Source organism: Anthonomus grandis, chromosome 16 (assembly GCF_022605725.1).
Source record: "Anthonomus grandis grandis chromosome 16, icAntGran1.3, whole genome shotgun sequence".
Classification (NCBI taxonomy): Eukaryota; Metazoa; Arthropoda; class Insecta; order Coleoptera; family Curculionidae; genus Anthonomus; species Anthonomus grandis.
Window position 1 is genome coordinate 9,060,665 of NC_065561.1, and position 20,381 is coordinate 9,081,045.

At 32.6% G+C, this 20,381-nt stretch overlaps 1 protein-coding gene across 2 annotated transcripts in view; it reads right to left on the reverse strand.

The window, feature by feature from the left end:
- The window catches only part of LOC126745472 (pyridoxal kinase), a 35,324-nt gene that overhangs the window by 9,038 nt on the left and 5,905 nt on the right, over positions 1-20,381 (reverse strand). The window contains exons 1-5 of one of the 2 annotated variants that reach the window (XM_050453327.1): positions 19,457-19,644; positions 19,174-19,352; positions 6,111-6,354; positions 5,777-6,052; positions 5,523-5,714 (exon numbers count right to left, since the gene is read on the reverse strand). In XM_050453327.1, the coding sequence (XP_050309284.1) occupies positions 5,523-5,714; positions 5,777-6,052; positions 6,111-6,354; positions 19,174-19,254 (793 nt within the window). In that variant the 5' untranslated portion in view covers positions 19,255-19,352; positions 19,457-19,644. Of the gene's footprint in view, positions 1-5,522; positions 5,715-5,776; positions 6,053-6,110; positions 6,355-19,173; positions 19,353-19,456; positions 19,645-20,381 lie in introns of those variants that run through there. The other variant, XM_050453328.1, reaches the window with a different exon arrangement.

Consider the following 20,381-nt stretch of genomic DNA (forward strand, 5'->3'; position numbering starts at 1 on the left):
ATCGTTCATAAAACGCATTATTACGACAAAAATTGTACAAAAGTAAGCCAAACTATTGGCAATTTGAGGTATATTTATGTTTTCATTAAATATTTGTCTTTTTTTGTTTTCATGGCGTCTTTCCATGGCCTGCTAATAATTGCCAAAAAAAAATAAGTATAGGATTTTTGTATGAAATTTTGTTTGGCCTAAATTCTAGGTTAGGAATAAGATATTAAGATGCGATTTTCGCGAGCTTGTTTAGGCATCATTTACCTACTTTTACATGAAAAAAGTCATACCCATGCATTTAATTTTTTTGAGGAAATAAAACACTTAAAGCCCAAGAAGGGATCTTTTTAAAGAACACAATTGTGTTAAAGTCGACTAAGCCATTTCTAAGATACAAGGTATTTTTTATGGAAACCTTTGAATACCCCCCATCACTTTATTTTTAGAGATACAGCAAAAAGTTTCAGATTGTCATATAGTTTTAAAGTCGTAAGTAGTTTTAAAGTTGTCATATAGTTAAAGGTCAAGAATTTTTTTGTTAGGTTAATATATCGAAATTCACAACAACTTTACTTTTTTTGATTCAAGACCGCATTTACGTCTTAAAATATTTTCCAGGTTTTTCTCTTGGCCGTTTTAGTAATAATATTTTTTACCGCAAGCCTCTGCGATGAGTACGTTCCGAGATACAGTACCTCGCACCTTGACCATGCAGATTGGCAGGGCCATGTTCACCAGACCTAACCGCATGCGACTTCTTTTTATGGGGTCACATGAAGGCGCTTGTGTACGACACTTTGCTTCAAACAGAGGAGAGAGTTCACGGATTTTCAACGTGTGCAGGAGGAAATGGTACAATGGTACTGTCACGCTTGCATTGAAGCGGGTGGTTAAAATTTTGAACATTCTTTTAAATTAAAACATTTTTTTTTAATAAACTCTCCCAAATATTCCTTAAGTTTTTATGCCATTTACTAACACGGTTTCCGGTACAAACACATTTCCCCTTGTCTGAGGTTGGATACCACTGCGTGGACCTTAATGCGCTTTTATCACTGAACGCATGCGTCTAAGGGTTAAATAGAAAAAACCGTTTGTTTTCGCAAGATATACTCACCCTAACATTTTGGCACAATAGTTGCGTAATACAAACATCATGTATAATAATATACAAAAACTTAATTGTCGTTAAACTTGATCTTATACTTGATAAGCATTTATATAACTTGTATAAGCTCAAAAAGAGGCCACACTAATAACATATTTTTATTTCATTAAACTTGTTTAATAGTTTTATATAAAATTATAAACTCGATTCCAGTCCATAACAAAGCATTCGTAAAATTATTTTATTAATGTTATATTATTGTTTTATTATTTAAATAAGACTATATAAATACAATTGTAAAATATAAATATTTTAATCAACATCAATTTGTATTCGGCTGAGATTATTTTATCACACTCATAGAGATATCCAATGTTTATAAGCCTTTATACCTTTGGTAAAAAGAGAAGATAAATGAAATTCAAAACAATAGGATAGGGGCCATGACGGTTTAGCTGATCATATTTATAATGATTATTATTTAGGGAAAGATTATTTTAGGATTCTCTCCGTGAATATTTTCTTGCGAAACAAATTTTGCGTCATGTTATAAGTGTAAAGTCCAGTGCAACGATATATTAGAATGGTCACCCGTCAAAACACCAGCATTTTACTTCTCAAACAATGTAAATAGAAGGTGGATGACATTGTTTGGCAGGTGGAATGCTGGTGTTTTGACGGGTGACCATTCTAATATATCGTTGCACTGGACTTTACATGCGCATCTCATTTTTGATGCCTCTTCAGAATATTAAAGATTTTATATGAGTAAAAAAAAAATTCCTAAAATTAAGATTTAAAAAAAATGTAGCTCAATTTTGTCTTACAATTATACTATAAACACGAATAAATTAGAAATATCACAGACTAAATCGAAATTCCAGTATGTTTTTCTTAAAATAGCATATGCACTTCGTAAAAACCAACATGGTAGTAATAAACCTAAATAAATGTCATTCGAAAATGGAGACATTAGATAAATCTATTTAATAATAATTTTATCTCTAATAAAAGTGTTAAACATAGTTCAAAATAATCATCCATTATTCTCAAAGAGACTTAGATATATGACCAAAGTATACTCAAAGTCAAAGTCTCACAAATCAAGCGTCTATTTAAAGGTTACGCGTTTCGCCGCATTAGGGCATCATCAGACCTCATCTAAATACAAAAACTACACACTGACTCTCACTAACATAAATAAGAATATAAAATATAATATGTCTACAACATCATGTACCGTTATTGACTAAAATATTGCGTAATCTTTTAATAGACGCTTGATTTGTGAAACTTTGACTTTGAGTATACTTTCTCCTCGTTTGGTCTTAAACATAGTTGTTTTATACGCGAATGTTATAAACACTTAATAGATGGCGCTTTTATAGGTGTGAAATGCAAAGGTCAAAGGTTTTTTGGTGACTTAGTTCTAAGTCACCAAACAATGTTCAGGTGACAATGTTCTAAGTTTGGTGAAATATTTTTTATGCGAAGCCAAGAAGACAGGTTTGCACGACTGTTTAACGTTACGTGATTTTATTATTCTGAGATCTGAATTGATATTTGGAATTCTTTTAGTAAAAAAACTTCATTATTATAGTTTATTGTCCACATCCTTAGTTCATTACTGATCTTTATGTTTTTAGAAATGTCAGTGAGTTCCTTAACCTTATTAGTACTATTTATAGCTTCTACTTTACTATCGATGTCTGATTTATCAACATTCATTTATTTATTTATTTACGGAATCCATTTACAAAAGCGTTACATAGCATACCCATACAAACATACAGTGTGGTGACTTTAACTGGAATAAATTCAGTTAAAACTAATCAAATTTTATCTCGCAAAATTCCTGAGACCTGTCGATTTTTGTTTATTTTTTTTCACATTTCAAGATAGTTTTTGTATTTTTTCACCTACAGGGGGGGTCCAAATTAACCCAAACTTGTTTTTTTCAAATGGAAAGCCACTTTTTTTAAAATCTCATTGAAAAGAGCCCTTTTTCCTGATTAAATTGCCCTATTTACTTTTGTGATTATCTAAAGAAGAAATACGAAAAAAAAATAAAAACCATTAAATTATTAAAAGTCTCGAAATATTTTGTGTTGGTAAATTTTTGGCGTGTTTGTTTATTTTATTGGTATCGAGACATTTCCTGACATTGTTGTAGTGTCACTGTTAAAGTGAATTTCAACCAGTTGTTAAATAAGTTAACTTATATTGAAAAAATGCCTTATTTATCCGAATCCCACAAGATTGAAATCTAAATGATGATTGGTTATGGGGACAGAAGTCGTACTCAGCTAGAGGTTGCCTACTTATTCAGGCAGAAATATCCAGATTTGCCACCTATTAACCAAGGTACGGTTAGTAAAATCGAAAGCAGATTTCGAGAAGTTGGGCACGTGAGGGATGTTTCAAGACAAAGATCTTCTAAAATCGATGAAAAAACCCAATTAAATGTATTGTTAGCGATGGAAGAAAATCCGATAACTGCAGCCAGAAGAGTAGCTCGCGAAAACTCTATTCATCATAAATTTGTGCTAAAAATTTTAAAAAGTGCAAACAAACGACCTTATAAAATGCAACCCGTTCAAGAGTTATTGGAAGACGATCCAGATCGCAGAGTTCAGTTCTGTGAATTAATGATGAACGCCATTGACGAAAATCGCATATCTTCGGAGTGGATCCTTTTTTCTGATGATGCTACATTCACCCTAAATGGCCATGTTAATAAGAACTGTCGCTACTGGTCTGACGAGAACCCACACTAGGTAAGGGAAACTAATACACAATATCCCCAGAAAACTAATGTTTGGGCTGGCATAATTGGCAGGCAAGTTATAGGGCCCATATTCTTCAATGATACTTTAACTGGGGAAAGATATCTAGAATTTCTTGAACATGAACTAGTTCCAGTCTTACGTGCCTTATATCCGAGTCAGTTCGATCCAGATTTGTATGATGAAAGAATCTGGATGCAACAAGATGGTGCTCCCCCACATTATGCCCGTAATGTACGCCAGTACTTAGATGACAATTTTCCAAACTGATGGATTGGTAGAAGGGGTGCAATCGAGTGGCCGGCACGTTCTCCCGATCTCACCCCACTTGATTTTTTTTTAAGTTTAAACGGTGTAAATTATTGCCTTTGAACTAATTCTTTTTACGATCGGTAGGAATTTTTTGTTGTGGAATGCATGCCGCTTATTATATTGGGTTCTTTTTTGCTGCATTTACGAGTTTTTGTCGAACTTTTTAAAATGTAAACATTCTCAATTAAATGTGGCAGCTACTATAAAACATTGTCACTGTCAAAGTTATGTACAAAAAACGTAAACTGTCATTCTTTTGTCATTGTTATTATCAGCTAATCTAATCTTATTGTAAAGTTTATAAAAGTTATTAATAATATCAGAATTTACAGACAAATGAAAATTTTCATTGTGCAATCGTATGGTAGTGGAAATAGTATGTCGTTAAATTACGTTTAAAATCTTTTTCGTTAAAAATATCCGCTATCCGCAAGTCGAAGTAACAATATCTCCTGCGAGAACAAATGAAACTTTTTGAGGGCACTTTTTTTTCAGCGCACTCCACTATTCAAGTAGCAGAATGGTTGAATAGAACTTTTCCGAATCGATGGATTGGAAGCCACTGCCCAATTGAGTGGCCGCCAAGGTCACCTGATTTAACCATTTCTGATTCTTATTTATGGGACCGGCTCAAGCAAATTGTTTATTCCGAGCCATTACCAAATGACAGGGAATTACTAAAACAAAGAATTAGATATGCTTGTAATTCAATTTCCATTGAAGAAATTAGAAATTCTTTTAAAATGTTTAGGAAAGATATTGAAAAATGTTTCGATAATAGAGTTAGCTACATTGAATAAATTTAAAATAATTAAATAAAATAAATTTTCTTGTTAAATTAGACGTACCATGTACATTTTATTACAAACATATTTTTGAGGATGGTTTGTAAGTCTTAGATCAGTGATTTAACTATTAAACAAATAAATTAGTTAAAATAATTAATATAAAAGAATAAAAAAATTAATTGGTACACAAAACGTAAAAATCAAAGTAGGCCTATGGTTATGAAATTTCGTATTCGGGCATAATTTTGCATTCTAAAAAACTTTTTCTTATAATACTACTTTACCTACTCATAAAATTTAAAAAATGCTCGTATCAAGGCATGCTTGATTTTTTAAAAATAAAATAATGCTAAATTTTATTTTTTAATCAAGCCAAACGGTCAAATTTCAACCCCAAGTTTTTTGTCATTTTTACGTATAAATTCTCTCATCCTGGGACACACTGTAGAATTGAGCTACTTGGAATATAAAATAAGATGATGAATCGGCCAATTTCTTCAATAAGATTAATAGCACAGTGATTAACTGCATACTTACCACTAGTAAAATTGAATGTTCTTGTTAACACTGCCTGTAAAGCAGCCACAGTTTTCTCTAAAGAGTCTTTAAGGTTAGATCCACTTTTATACAAAAAACAAAGTAGTAAAGCGGCAAACAGATCTCCTGAGCCTGTAAATGTCTCATTAATCTTTGGAATAGTCATCTTAAGTCTAAGATCACTCTCATGCCCTAAAAATGCAATGGGTTAGAAACATTTGTGTTTGAGTGGAAATCACTTTTTTAAAACCCACCTTTCTTTTTTGAACTAGCAAAAATGCATATTTTACCCTTACAGACAGGTAGCTCGAGAGATGTTACACACACAACCTGTATTCCCTTTTTATGCAGTACTTCTATAGCCTCCCATACCTTTTCCTCAGTATCAATTTTAATATCTGTTAGCTGCTCAGTTTCATATAAGTTTGGAACTAGTACAGTTGCTAAAGGCAAAATTATATCCTTATAAATTGGCAAAAGTTCTTGGGGTACATACATTTCACCATTATCTCCCATAACAGGATCACACACTAAAAACATCAAGTTTCAAAACAGATGAGTGTTTGTTCAAGCAGTATATCTTTTTACCATATATTATGTTAGGATTCTCATGTTTTAGATGTTGAAGTATGTTAGCGATTTGTTTTAGAAATCCAGGAGAACCAACATAACCAGTAAGTAAATGGGTATATCGAGCTATGCCATTTTCTTTTAAGCCAATAAATAATTCCTCCAATTCATTTTCTGTAATTACGTGACCCTTTACACTTGAGTATCCAGTGTGATTTGAAAACTGTACTGAATTAACAAAATCTACATCGAAACCTAAAATCTGTTGAATTGCTTGAATAATAAATACACTGGCCCGCAAAATTAACCGGACAACGAAAATTTGGTTCAAATTCAATCCTTAATAACTTTTTCAGTATTGCATCGATTTTCATAATTTTTTGCCGAGTTCCTTTGCCGTTTTATTGTCACAATTTTTTAATATCAAAGCTACAAAAAGTTTCAACTGATTTGTTGTTAGACAGGGGTAAATAAAAAGTGGAATTTTAGTCTAAGGTTTTAAGCACCCTGTGGAAAAAATTGACAACCGAATAATGATTCTTTTTGCTGCATTTTTAAGCCCCATCTTTTTTTTACAACTTGTTTTTTGATTCATACCGACATCTGTATTCTTAAAGAAAAAGCACTGGCTTAAAGGAAACAACAAAAGAAATATGTAGAAGTCTCCATAGCATCAACGAATTACAGATTTAATTTTGCTGAACAATTTTGAGTTTTTTAAAGCGTTTTTAAGGTATTTTTCACAACCCATCGCTCTACGAGACGATGGTCGTCCGATTAGGTATATTGCAGAAAGGCTCGGCCATTCAGTACATTACGGTATCCGATGCAATATAAAGGTTCAGATAAACTGGTTATTATTCAAGTAGACCTGGACAGGAATACGAAGGGCCACAAACGCAGTTGAGGATCGATTTCTTTAAGTTCTTCGAGAGTGAATAGCTTCTGCTCCAGCTGTTGTAAGAAGACTGACAAATGTTCACGATACCTTGGTTTCACCTATTACCATACGGAGAAGGTTAGCGGATTAATATTTTAATCATCTCCCATGGCTAATACAGGTGCTCTATTTATTAGATGCGGGTCATCGAAGGCTTCGCCTTGAGTTTGCTCGAACTCATTACATGGAGCTAGAGCTCGGCAAGTAGGCCTGAACAGTCCCTTTTCGACTCCACTCCCAATGCGCGGGCTTCACTGAGTCGGCCCGTCCTTAATAAAGGCTTGCACGTTGTCCCAGTTCAGATCTTTAAGATCTTCCCGTTGGAGTGTCGTTGCTCCAAAAGTTTTCTTTCTCAGGCTGGTATGAAGTTTCTTCCCCTGTACCGCAATTCAGACAGAGTGGGCTTTTTCGTATACCAAAAAGGTGTAGATGCCTGTTTAAACTGTTGTGCCCAGTCAGGATTAACACCAAGTCTTTGATACTCTGATACTCGGTCTTTGTTAGCAGTAGCCTTGCTTTAGAGCCGTCATGGTCTGGTATCATTTCCTTGGACTGTCTACATCCTTCTGTCTTCCAATTCTTCCTTGTCTTTTCCCAGGCCCAATTATTAAGTGCCTGGAAGATTTGTTTTTTGCTAAGACCGAGTCAAGGTTCGGGGCCTACGAGACCTTGTGTTGCCAGTTCGTCGGCCCGCTCATTGCCCTTAACACCCTGGTGACCTGGGACCCACCTCAGTCTCGCTTCTTTGTGTACTGCAAGCCTTTCCAATGCGTCTCTGCATTCCTGGACTAGCGCTGAGCTGGCCCTGGGTTTCTGAATCGTCTTGAGGGCAGCTCGACTATCGGAGTAGATGCAAATCCCCCCGTTACCTTCCAATGCCTCTCGTTTGTTTGCTACTTCGAGTATAGCAAACACCTCCGCTTGGAAAACTGTGATGTGTTTCCCTAGCGGGAAGGATTGCCCTGTGTTCGTTTCCATCCTGTACACTCCGGCTGAATTGGTGCTTTTCATCCATGATCCATCTGTGTACCAGACCTGGAAACCACTTGGCTCTTTAATTTGGTTCGCCGACCATTCTTTCCTTGTCGGGATTTCGACTTGAAACCCCTTTTTTAACCTTAGTTTTGCCATTTTCTGTAGTGCATCTGGATGTCAGAACTGGTATGTTCTTACACATCCTGAGAGCAATCGTCACAATCACACAATGGCCGTGTCCTAAGTGAACATTACGCCACCCTCCGCTATCCTTCATCCTCTTATGCGCCACCATGGCCTCACTCTCAATCCAGACTGGGAGGTCCGGTAGCCCAAGAAGAATATTTAGTGGTGCTGCAGGTATTATTCGTATAGCTCCAGTAATTCCCAAGCAGACTAGTCTTTGCAGTCTGGTCAGCTTTTGGGCGTTAATGACCTTCAATACGGCTGGCCACCATGCCACGGATCCGTACGAAATCCTCGATCGTATGACTGCAGTATAAAGCCACTGAAGAACGTAGGGTTTTAGACCCCATCTTGTACCTTTTATTGTTCGCCGTAATTGCCATATTAAGGCTGTTGCCTTATTAACTGCCTGCTCTACGTGAGCTTGCTGTCTAAAGTAACTCCCAAGTATTTGACCTGCTGCCTCAAAGTTAGGCGAGTCTGATACATAATGGGAGGTTTAAAGCCTGTCAAGTTCCCAGCTCCTAACTCTTCAGTTAGGCAGAACTGCGGCGAGTTTCAAACTTCCCGAGGGCCGCATTAGAAGAGGCATTGACAAACGAGTGGCAAGAAATACCCCAAGATGCGAATGCTTCTTTAGTTAAATGTATGCCCGAAATAATGAGTTGTTATTCAAGCTTGTGGTAATAGTGCATTATTGCATTGTTTCCTTCAAGTCAGTGCATCATTTTTAAGAATACAGATATGGGAATGAATTAAGAAACAAGAAAAAGTTATAAAAGATGAGGCTTGAAAATACAGCAAAAAGAATAATTACCCGATGGTCAATTTTTTCCACAGGGTGTTTAAAGGTTTAGAGTAAAATTCAACTTTTTAATAAATTTTTGGCAAAAAATTATTAAAATCGATGCAATACTGAATAAGTTATTAAGGATTGAATTTGAACAAGATTTTCGTTGTCCGGTTAATTTGGCGGGCCAGTGTAATTATTTATTTAGGTGGGATTCATAAGACAATAATACCAGGCTCTCTAATCATATAATTATTAGTCATAATTACAGACATAGTACTGTCGGCATTAAGAGTTGAAATATTACAAGTTTTGACATTCTGATTATGACTTAAATGGAAATATGCACGCACCACCAGCATGAAAGCATAAAATACGCAAATAGAGCGCCTATATTCTTGGAAGTTCATTATATATGTTATTGTATTTTTATTATATGAGAATTTATCATCTATACAGTTATTTTCGGCAACCAAGGAAGTCAATTGTCAACGGTGCATACCTCTTCATATATCACAGTCAGCTGAAAAGTCTCTGTAATATACAGTAAATGATTCATTATGATTGTTAAGTGACACACGGTTTTACATTAACATACCATAAACATCAACGTGTTAAGTGATCAGGGTAACTTTTTCTGAAAACAAAAGAAAAACAATTACTTAAATGAAAACTTGGTTTCTTGATAGACTATCGGCTCATTGTACCGGTGAAAAAACCAGAGAATTATTTACAATGTTCTCTGACCAGTTGTTCAGGGGCGTAGGACCATGTTACTGACCGATGAGATTGCCCGATGACGCCTCCTAAATTTTATTTATGGAGTAATTTAAAGGGAAAAGTGTACCCATCACCGGTATAGGGTAAAGAATATCTGCGGCAACGAATTATCAATTGCTTTAAAGAACACACTAGTATTAGGTACTACAGCATTCTATATTTTAGCACTCGAATTCATATTAAGGAGGAGAATTATCATTATTGATTAACATAGACCACGCTATTACTTAGGTTAAACTTAAGTGCCTAGTTCATCATACGGATTAACGTATGGTATGTACTATTTATTCAATTTAACTACAATCACTCAGACTCAAACTTCAGTCACTATGGCTATGACATAAACTGATAAACACTGAAGAAAATTATTAAATTAAAAAATCCTTTGGAAGATTTATAAAATTAAAACAGTGTGACTATAAATGTAAAAGAATCAATTGAATAAATAGTTTTAAATATTAAATTGTCTTCAGAAATATTCATGTGATTTTGGTGTGGTATTCAAAATCATGTCAGACAGTAAGATGTTTAATTTAACAATCCATTTGTTAACGGCGATAGAAATAGTGCTTACTCTACACTTCCATAAGATTGTCACATAGTAAAAAATTGTGTAAATTAGACTAAGTTTGATCTCAATACTAGTGAGTAATAATTAGGATAAATAAGAGGCGACAAAGAACCTTTGTGTCAAAATGAGTTTAATTAATCGAAAATCGAAATGGTAAGTATATCAATAAAGCTATAATTTTTATAACTATATATTTTTTATACATTGCGGCTTAATTGCCCCCCCCCCCCCCCTTATCTTCTAAATTCGTTTACATAAAAAATTGAATTTTGAGCAACCTAAATACTACTTTTGGGTCCCTAGCTCATTATGCAAAACTTCAAAATGGCGGCGGGACGCCAAAGGAAACACAAGGTGACAGTAGAAAAACAGTAAGTGAGATTTGTAACAGAAAATGTGAAATGATAATAAAATTTATGATAAAGACTTAATAAAAATAAAATAAATGATAAAATGTAGGTAAAATGAAACAACATTTTTTTTAAGTATTGGACATAAATTAGCAAACAAAATACAACAAATAAGAATACATTTTGCAGAACAAAGTATTAAACATGAAAAATCATTGTGCTCCAGAATGACCAATATTGCTTTTTCCATAACCTGGAAAGGGCAATAAAAGCTAGAATGTTAGGAGTTCATAGACAACACCTTCAAATTTGACAAAAATTTGTACGGATTTCAAAATAAAAGCAGCATTTTGAAACAAATAATAGATCTACTAGATAATAATAATAATAATAATAATAATAATAAACATCTTTTATTAGCATATGCATACAAATACTTATAAGTAAAATACATTATAATGCACACACCCAGATTACAGAGTTTAGCCATAGGTCATTCTTCCACTTAACCAACTGTAAACCCTATGTGCCATGCAGTAAAAATAATATATATAATATAAATAACAAAAATAATAAATATTCTTTCTTATCTTATTTACTGATCTCATTCAGTAAACCATATTTATAGGCAAGCTTAAATTTATGTAATGAACAGTGTTTAAGATTAGGTCAAAGGGTATTATAAGTTTAATACAGTTATATGAAAAGCCATTTTGAAATAGTGAAGTTCTATGCTTAGGAATTGAAAAATAATTAAACTCTCTTAAATTTAAGTTATGTACATTCGATCGTAGCTCTAAGTATTTAGGTTTCTTATAGTCTAAAAGTTTTCTAAATAAAATCATAGAATCCAATTTGTATATATTATTGCACCGTAACTATCCGATGCTCTTGATGCTGTTAGATACATGATCATAGTTTCTTAAGTTAAAAATAGATCTACAGCATGTGTTTTGAACATATTGAATTCTTTATTTGGTAACAACATCTAAAAATGGATAGTACACAATTAAACAATATATTATATATAGACATAACAAGACTACTGCACATCTTTTTTCTCATTTTAAAATGTACCTATTGGCATACTTTATAATGAAGACATTTTTATGTAATTTCTATGTAACATGTTTATTATATTTATATTAAAACAAAAATTGATGCCCTCGAGCGAGAGGAACTGTTATTTACTCTAACAACCTGTGACCTGTTTGACAAATAGAATCTAAAAAGAACGTGTTGGGGTGTTATCAAAGCCAAACGAGCAAAGAAGGTTGTGATTAATCACATTGAAGGCCCTTTAATAGTCAAGTAATACCAATATTGCTGCCAGCTTTTCATCAAGAAATTTTACAATTTTATCTATAATATTAAGCAATGCAGAAGTTGTTGTCCCTTTAAGAACCCTGATTGATGAATAGGAATTATGCTATTCTGGTTGAGATATTTGGATATTTGGGTATGAACTATCCTTTCCACTACTTTGGATAAAATGGGTAAACAAACTGACTGGACGCAAATCGCTAATATTTATCTTACACTTTCATCACAGTTTGTTTTTTGAAAACCACTGTAGAAATAATCATTTTTGGCATTTACATCAGAAAAACTTGAAGAAAGATCATTGTTTTCTTTTTTAGAAGTGTATACATTATAATCATGCAGTGTTTTCCAAACTTTTCACTGATTTTCTAGATTTGAAACATAGGTCAGATATGTTTTTTCTCTACGAATTGCCATTTTAACAGTATTTCTACGAATTTTATATAGCTGTATGTTTTCAGTAGTATCTTCATGTCTAACCCTAACCCTTGTCTTACCACATAGTGATATAGATAAAAATAGGTACCTTGTAAATGTGTTTGTTAATCTGCAAAAAAACATTTGATACACTGGATATTAATTTGTTATTAAAAAAGTTTAAGAAAATCGGATTTCAAAGTATATGTCATGAGTTCTTACAAACATACTCTGTTGGAAGACGATAGCAAACAGATGTGAATGGGAAGCTAAGTAAGGAAGCTGGTGTTGATGTAAGAATTGCCCAGGGCTCGGTGTTGGGATCTTTGCAATATTTGTTATATGTTCAGTCTTAAGCATTTAGGATAAAAAGTCAACAATTTTGTGATGATATGGTGCTATTCTTACTTCGGGAGTTACTAAAACAGAGAAAATGAAGAAACACTAAAAAGTCAGCTAAAAAAGTATTATGATTGGCAGTGGCAGCTTAATATATAATATTGAAAAGACAGTTTATAAACCAAGTTGGTAAAAAACAAATGAATCCTATAATAAAAAAATGCCTTAGTGTAAAAAAAAAAGCAAAGTGATACAAATATCTTACATCAATATTGGGTGCAAGAAGAAGGTGCAATTATATGTTAAATATAAACTCAAAATATTGTTTAAATAACAGCTTTATAAATTCGCATTTAAAGTACCTGATCCATGCTAAACAATTACCAGTGAAAAAGAAAATAAATTATAAAAATTAAAAAATCTATTTCCAATTCATCCACTGAATGAATAGGGAAGCACAACTGATGAAGGATTTCTTGGGGTAATCTGGGATTACAAGAAAGTGTCCAAGGATATATTTGTTCTTAGGGGCCTATCAGAGGTGTATTGCATGAGATTTTGGGCAATACCTACTTTGCCCTTGTTCAGGTACACTTATCCTTTGGGATCTTGGCATGGAGTCACTCATCCCAAGCTTGGGGATTGTTTGCACTGCAGAGAAGAGCTGTTAGGGAATTGGCTGGTTTGAGTTACTGTGATGATTGTAGGGAGGCCTTTGTATACATTGCCAACTTCTTATACTACCATGTCTATATATTTTTGAAGACTTGTTATAAAAAAAGCAACATTTAATACACTAAAAACAAAACTTCATTCCACTTTACTGGCATCTGGAAAAGCGCCTTTAAAAGTGGGCTATAAAACTCTTTAATATTCTACCAACAGAAATTAAATTTTAAACAAAAGTGAAGTCCATTTAATAAATATATGTTTTTATTCATTAGATGAGTCCATTGAATTTAGATTTTAATAAATGAACAGTAATTAGACTTATTTCTGTCAAAATTGTCACAGGTAATTTATTGACATGCATTCATGACCTAACGTCAAAATCTAAGTATCTATCAATCTAGCTTGTAAGTTTTTCCAGACATATATTTGATATTGCCTCACATATGTGAACGATTTGTTTATTTTTCATGAATAAAGGTGTATGAGTATGAGTAAAACTACTTTACGCCTAGTGAAAGCCAGTACACAGAATTATAATTTTATTAAATTAAAGAACTTAAACACTGAACAATCTAAGCTAATGTATAAGATGCAAAAAAAATCTTATAAAAACAAATTCTACTCTCAAACAAAACAAGGAGTCATGGGTTTAATGTAAGAACAAACAAACAACCCAGAACATATATACAACTATGCATAAAAAAAAATGTATCATAAAAGTTTCCTCTAATCTTAGTGTCCAAGCTAGATCCCCTAATTTTAAGTGAGATATTTACAATAGTGATAGATGGGAATAGTTAGGAAGGTTTTATAATTCTGGGTGCAATTAAAATATGCAAAAAATATTTTTTGATTTTTTTTTGGAAAAAAATCCACTTGAAAATTCACTACTCTGTCATCAGAATATTGTTTCCAGTAAAATTACAGACATTTTAAGGGGTCTTGTCAACTTTAAGTATCTCCGACTTTTCAAAATTTTAAAATGTGAGCAGAAAGAGTATTTTAAAAAGAATAGATTAAGAGAAAAAAATTTGCGGATTATTCACATAGGACACTAAAAAATAATATTTAATTTTAATTATATCAAAAAAGTAGACCTCTTTCTCTCTAGTCTATTTGATGATCAAAATTCGTTACTATTGATAATTACATTGTCAAACTTTTGACATATGATCTTGCAGTTGCCAAATTGTGTATATTTTCTATGATAAACATAATTACTCCGCTAAAGCTCAATGTAAGTAATAAGAAACAAGCACATCTAAAAAGCATATCTTTTTTTTTTTTTTTTTTTTTTTTTCAAGTACTTTACTGTCGAAAATTTGGTACATGTACACGAATTTTATTGACAAAGCTTCAGAAAATAAATACAATCAAATCAGATTTTACAAAACAAATATAAAAAATTTATACAACATATAAAATGCCTAAAAAAAAAAATGCAAGAGAAAATGTTACAAACAAAATCTTTATAAAATAAAATACATGCATGTAGACATAGGTAGCAGAGATAAAGGGACATATAAAGGTATGTTCAAAATTAAAATTAACAGATTAAAAGCTTAGCATCTACTACACAACATCCTCAGCCTTAAAAAAGTCTTCAATCGAATAAAAGGCTTTTAGAAGCAAATATGACTTCAGTTTACAACGAAACTGGCGCAAAGACTGAACACTAAATAAAAAATTAAACCACACATAAATCATTAAACCGCGATATATAAATGAATCTTTGATAGATGTAAAATGAGGAATAGGAAGGGGAATATTATTAATCTGTCTGGTAGGATAACTGTGATGTCGGATTGGAAAACTGTTCTTATTTTTGAATATTAAACATGCAGTTTCCAAAATAAATAATGATGGTAGGGTCAAAATACCAGAAGATTACCACAATGCATTCTAGAATGGGCCCTAAATAAACTTCTGACAGCCCTCTTTTGCAGCACAAAAACAGACTGAAACAGATAATTTGAACATGCACCCCAAAATGGAAGAGCATACCTTAAATGCGACTCGAACAAAGCAAAGTACACATCACGAGCAACATCTCTCCCCAGTTCATGAACGGTTGCCCTAACAGAGAAGCAGCCAGAAGCAAGTTTTTTATTTAACTTTATTATATGGTCAGAAAACTTTAAATCTTTATCAATGACTAAACCAAGAAATGCAGAATTGTCTACCATGTCCAATGCGTTCTCACCAAAATCAAGACTCTCAGCTTGAAAATTGAAACCAATAATGTGGGACTTTGACATATTTAAGCAAAGTTGATTGGAATCACACCATTGCTTTAATTTCAGGAGATCGGCTGCAACATCTCTGACAAGCTGCTTGGGATCTTTATTTGACCATAAAACCGTTGTGTCGTCAGCAAACAATGTAAAATGTCCACATATGCTAAGAGTAATAAGATCATTAATGTATACAAGAAATAGAAGGGGACCAAGAACTGATCCCTGTGGAACATCTTACATAAGAGAAAACACAAAAGACATCTAAATCTATCTGCCAAAATAATAGCAGTGTTTATACATTATTATAGTAAATGGGTTTCACTATTTGTAAACAAGCTAATACCCAGTGCTGAAAAAAATTCAGACCCTTATGCAGGTCTTACGCCCTCCTTGTGCTTAACTCCATCTAACACAACCCAAAATCAACCCAATGCAATTCAACCGAGCTCAAAACACTAAAAAAATTCATATGGAAGAAATAAAAAAATTCTTTAATCAAGGAACATGTCAATGCTGTCACTTCCTGGCGTTATGTCAAATAAAACAGAATAATAAAGGAAGATGGAAGGGAATGTTGTTTTTGTTATTTATATGAAAAATAAATTTTCTTTATAATTAATTTTAAATAAAATATTCCTATATTTCATATTATTTTTAATTCAGATCGAAATCTGAAAAGTACCAAAACAATAAATAATACATTATGGGTATCTTTGGTATGTTGTTTACACAAAAATAAGGGACTTGGTTACAAGAAAAGGTAAAAACAATTTTTTTTTTGTTATACTGAAGATGGTTTTTTCCACTTATTTTCGAAACGGGTAAATATAAAAATTTTAAATTTTGGTATTCTCCCAATTTTGATATGCTGAATTTAGTTGTCATTTCATAATTTTCATTATTTAGTCAGGTGCGTATCATTTAGGGGGTGAGCCTACAAAAATACTTAAAAAAAAATTGTTTGCAAAGTTTTTGTTTTTTTTTCTTTAAATTTTAAAAATTGGAAGCTTTTTACGTAAAAAAGTCCTCTTGGTCAATAACGCTAGGAATTACCATTTTCGAGAAAAACGCATTTAAAAATAACGCTGCATAGTATTTTAATAACAATTTTTATTAGAACTCAATAGCACGCTTCAAAAGTAAATTTACAAATAAAATTGCAAACAGATAAAAATACTAATTTATTTGAGGCAAATGTTCAAACAAGTTTTCGTTTTCCTGAATGCATAACCTGGATCTTTTTTGAATGTTTTGGGTCGATCTAAGAATTTCAAATTGGTTTTTTCTCATTTTGGCCTGCAGCTGCGAGAATGCGCCTCTGAAGCTCTTCTAGAGTATCAATTTCGGTGGCATAAATAATATTGCACATATTACCCCAAAGATAATAATCCAGAGGATTAAGGTCGGGCGATCGTGCAGGCCAGTTTATTGGACCACCTCCGCCTATCCATCTGCCTGTAAAATTATTGTCCAGCCAGTTTCTCACCTGTCGGCTGTAGTGAGCTGGTGCCCCATCATGCCGAAAAATCATTTCCAGCCGAGTTTCTATGGGAACATCATCCATTAAATCTCTGAGATTGTTTTGAAGAAAATTTAAATAATGACGACCTGTGTGGCAAAATAATTGGGCCTATCAATTTATCTCCTATCAAACCCGCCCATACGTTAAAGGAACATCTATGCTAAAAGTTAGTTCGTCGAACTACTCTCGGATTCTCGATGCTCCAAAAATGATTATTACGGCTGTTAAAGCCCTTACTCCTAGAAAAAGTTGCCTCATCTGACCACAAAATTTTTTGATGAAGATTTGGGTGATTTTAAATCCAATGACAAAAGTCTACTCGAGCTGGAAAATCTTCTTCTAACTTCTGAACCCTTTTATAATGGAAAGGATGGTATCCTAACATCTTAGTCATTCTTCCAATCTGAAATTATTTTTAAATATTTTAAATTGCATAGGAAATAAGCCTAAACCTTAGTAAGCCACTAAACATTCCAGTTAGTCATCAAAAGGATTTGTTTTGGGGTGTTTGATGTTTGTGATAAGACTTATCCAAGTAAATAAAGTAAATAATAATAATAATAGTAATTAGAGTATTTTGAAATGAATTTAATGCAATTCGACGATAATAATTAATAACAACACTATTTATACCAATCTCAATTTTCAGTTATAAGTACTTTAAATTTAATTTTTTGGATCACAAATTAAGTACTTAAATATTTATTTATCATATTTAATTTTACTTACATTTGACTTTGGGATATTGGTAATCTCTTCTAAGGTTCTCAATGATATTTGAGGGTTTTCTTCAATTAAATTCAGTACTTCCCAATAACCATCATTTGCAATTGGTCTTCCTTGCCCTCGAGCATGTTCAAAGGATCCATATTCAAGTAAATTTCTATGAATTCTAACAAAAACTTTTCAATGTGGAAGCCTTCTTGCAGGAAACCTCCGCCAATACTCTCGTGCAGCGGCATGTGCATTTCCATTGCAAAACCCATACATAAAATAAATATCTACTTTTTCACGGGTCGAAAAGTCTTCCATAGTTAAAAAGATATTAACAATTTGAATGCAAAATGACAACTAATCAATTACAACAAATGTTAATGTCAGTATGCAGTGTGTCAATTTTTTCCAAAGCCTGCTACTAAGTTTTCATAAAAATTGGTAGTGAAAATAATACTATGCAGAGTTATTTTTAAATGCGTTTTTCTCGAAAATGGTAACTTGTAGAGTTATTGACCAAGAGGTACTTTTTTACGTAAAAAGCTTCAAATTTTTAAAATTAAAAAAAAAAAAAACAAAAACTTTGCACACAATTTTTTTTAGGTATTTTTTTAGGCTCACCCCCTAAATGATATGCACCTGACTAAATAATGAAAATTATGAAATGACAACTAAATTCAGCATATCAATTGGGAGAATAAAAAATTTAAAATTTTTATATTTACCTGTTTTGAAAATAAGTGGAAAAAACCATCTTCAGGTGCCCCCTTTAAAAGGGGTGTAGCTCCCTTGGGGGGTGTTTGCCAATATATGTTTATAGGGAAAAGTGAGGTTATTTTTGACCAAAGAATACAGGGTTCGCGTTTTGTCCACTAATTTTGTGACACCCTGTATAAGCAATTTCATCTTTTTGGACTTTTTTTTATGCATAATTTTATTAAAATTAAATAATTTTTCCAAAACTACAAAATTTTTAGTTGCAAAAAAGTAAAACTGGTAAAATTGAAATTTGAACCCAGGCTGCTGGGCTCATAGTTCACTTTCATTACCATTAAGCCCCTTAGATTATAGGTTTTTTGGAATCTACTGTATACCTTATATTTTGTGCTAACATATGGCCTTTTCCCATTGAAATACCCTGTAGGATATTAATGAATACATAATAATTTTTTATATATTGGAAAAATAATGAATTTCACTATTGGACTTCCAGACTTATACAAATAGGTCAGACATTCCTATACTTATAGGATAATAATAGTTACCTGCATAGGAAAAACTGCACTTTTATTTCCAACATATCCAGACACCACATGACTTTGGATGGAAAGAACTCTTGGCTCCATTAGTTCTTTTTTAGCCAATTATAAGGATTTAGTTAAACCTGAGTCTATAATTGTTATCTGGTATAATTTTAGCACTTGCTATTTATCCTCTGTTATAACTAAAATGTGAATTAATGCTCGATTACGTCTATTATCTTTATATACCGATTAATCTGGATAAACACTTAAACAACTAATCATATCATTTTAGAAGAATACTTACATTATTATCTTATAAAAACATTCTTTGTATATGAGTATGAGAAATTATTTATGAATTAAATGAAATGACAATGAAACTTAAATGAATAATAGAAAAAGAGTGTATTAAACAAATGTACAAGGTTTTATTATATTTTTTTATAGTAGGCAATAATTGATGTCAAGGAATAATACTGCTGAATATAAACAAAACTTAATTGTCATGTATGACAATCAGCGATTTGCGGTTGCCAGCCCGCGCTGCGTCATCATGATTCGATCGAAGCGTTAAGGGCGGTTCAGACACAACGTCTTATTAAACAATTTATCGAATCAGACAAGTCGCATCAAGTAAAACGACGCGTGTAGACCACAAAACGTATGTCTTGCATGATCGACATAAGGTTGTTCCGTAAGTCGAAAATTTGATGTGCGAGCACGAAGTTAATAAATATACCTGGAACCACGAACTTAATAAATATATCTGGACTGTCCATTCAATGAAAAGTAAGTGACCACTATTAGGTGGCCGCCATTTTCTGTGATTGTGTCCTTCCGATGTTGGTCACTCTGACAAATTTCAGGCGTGCTAATAGTAGGGAAATAAAACAAAGTTTTGGGAGTTATGTTTAAAAAAAATAATAAAAAGTTACATTTAGTTAAGAAAAGATGCGATAAGATAGATGAGAGAAGTATTTTTGTTGTACTTCTTTAAGAATTTCGTTAAACTTTATGAAAGAAAGTAATCCTCACCTAAAATGAGACAGTTTCAATTAACTTGGGATAGATGCATGCACTTTAAAATAATTGTTTTATTATTCTGATAAATTTGAATTTTATAAATCCTAATACCATCAAAATGATGATCTTAATTTAAATTTTTGCTTGTGTTTATTTAACAAATTTAGTTAAGAACATTTTATTTTCTTTCTATTTTTACTTTACTA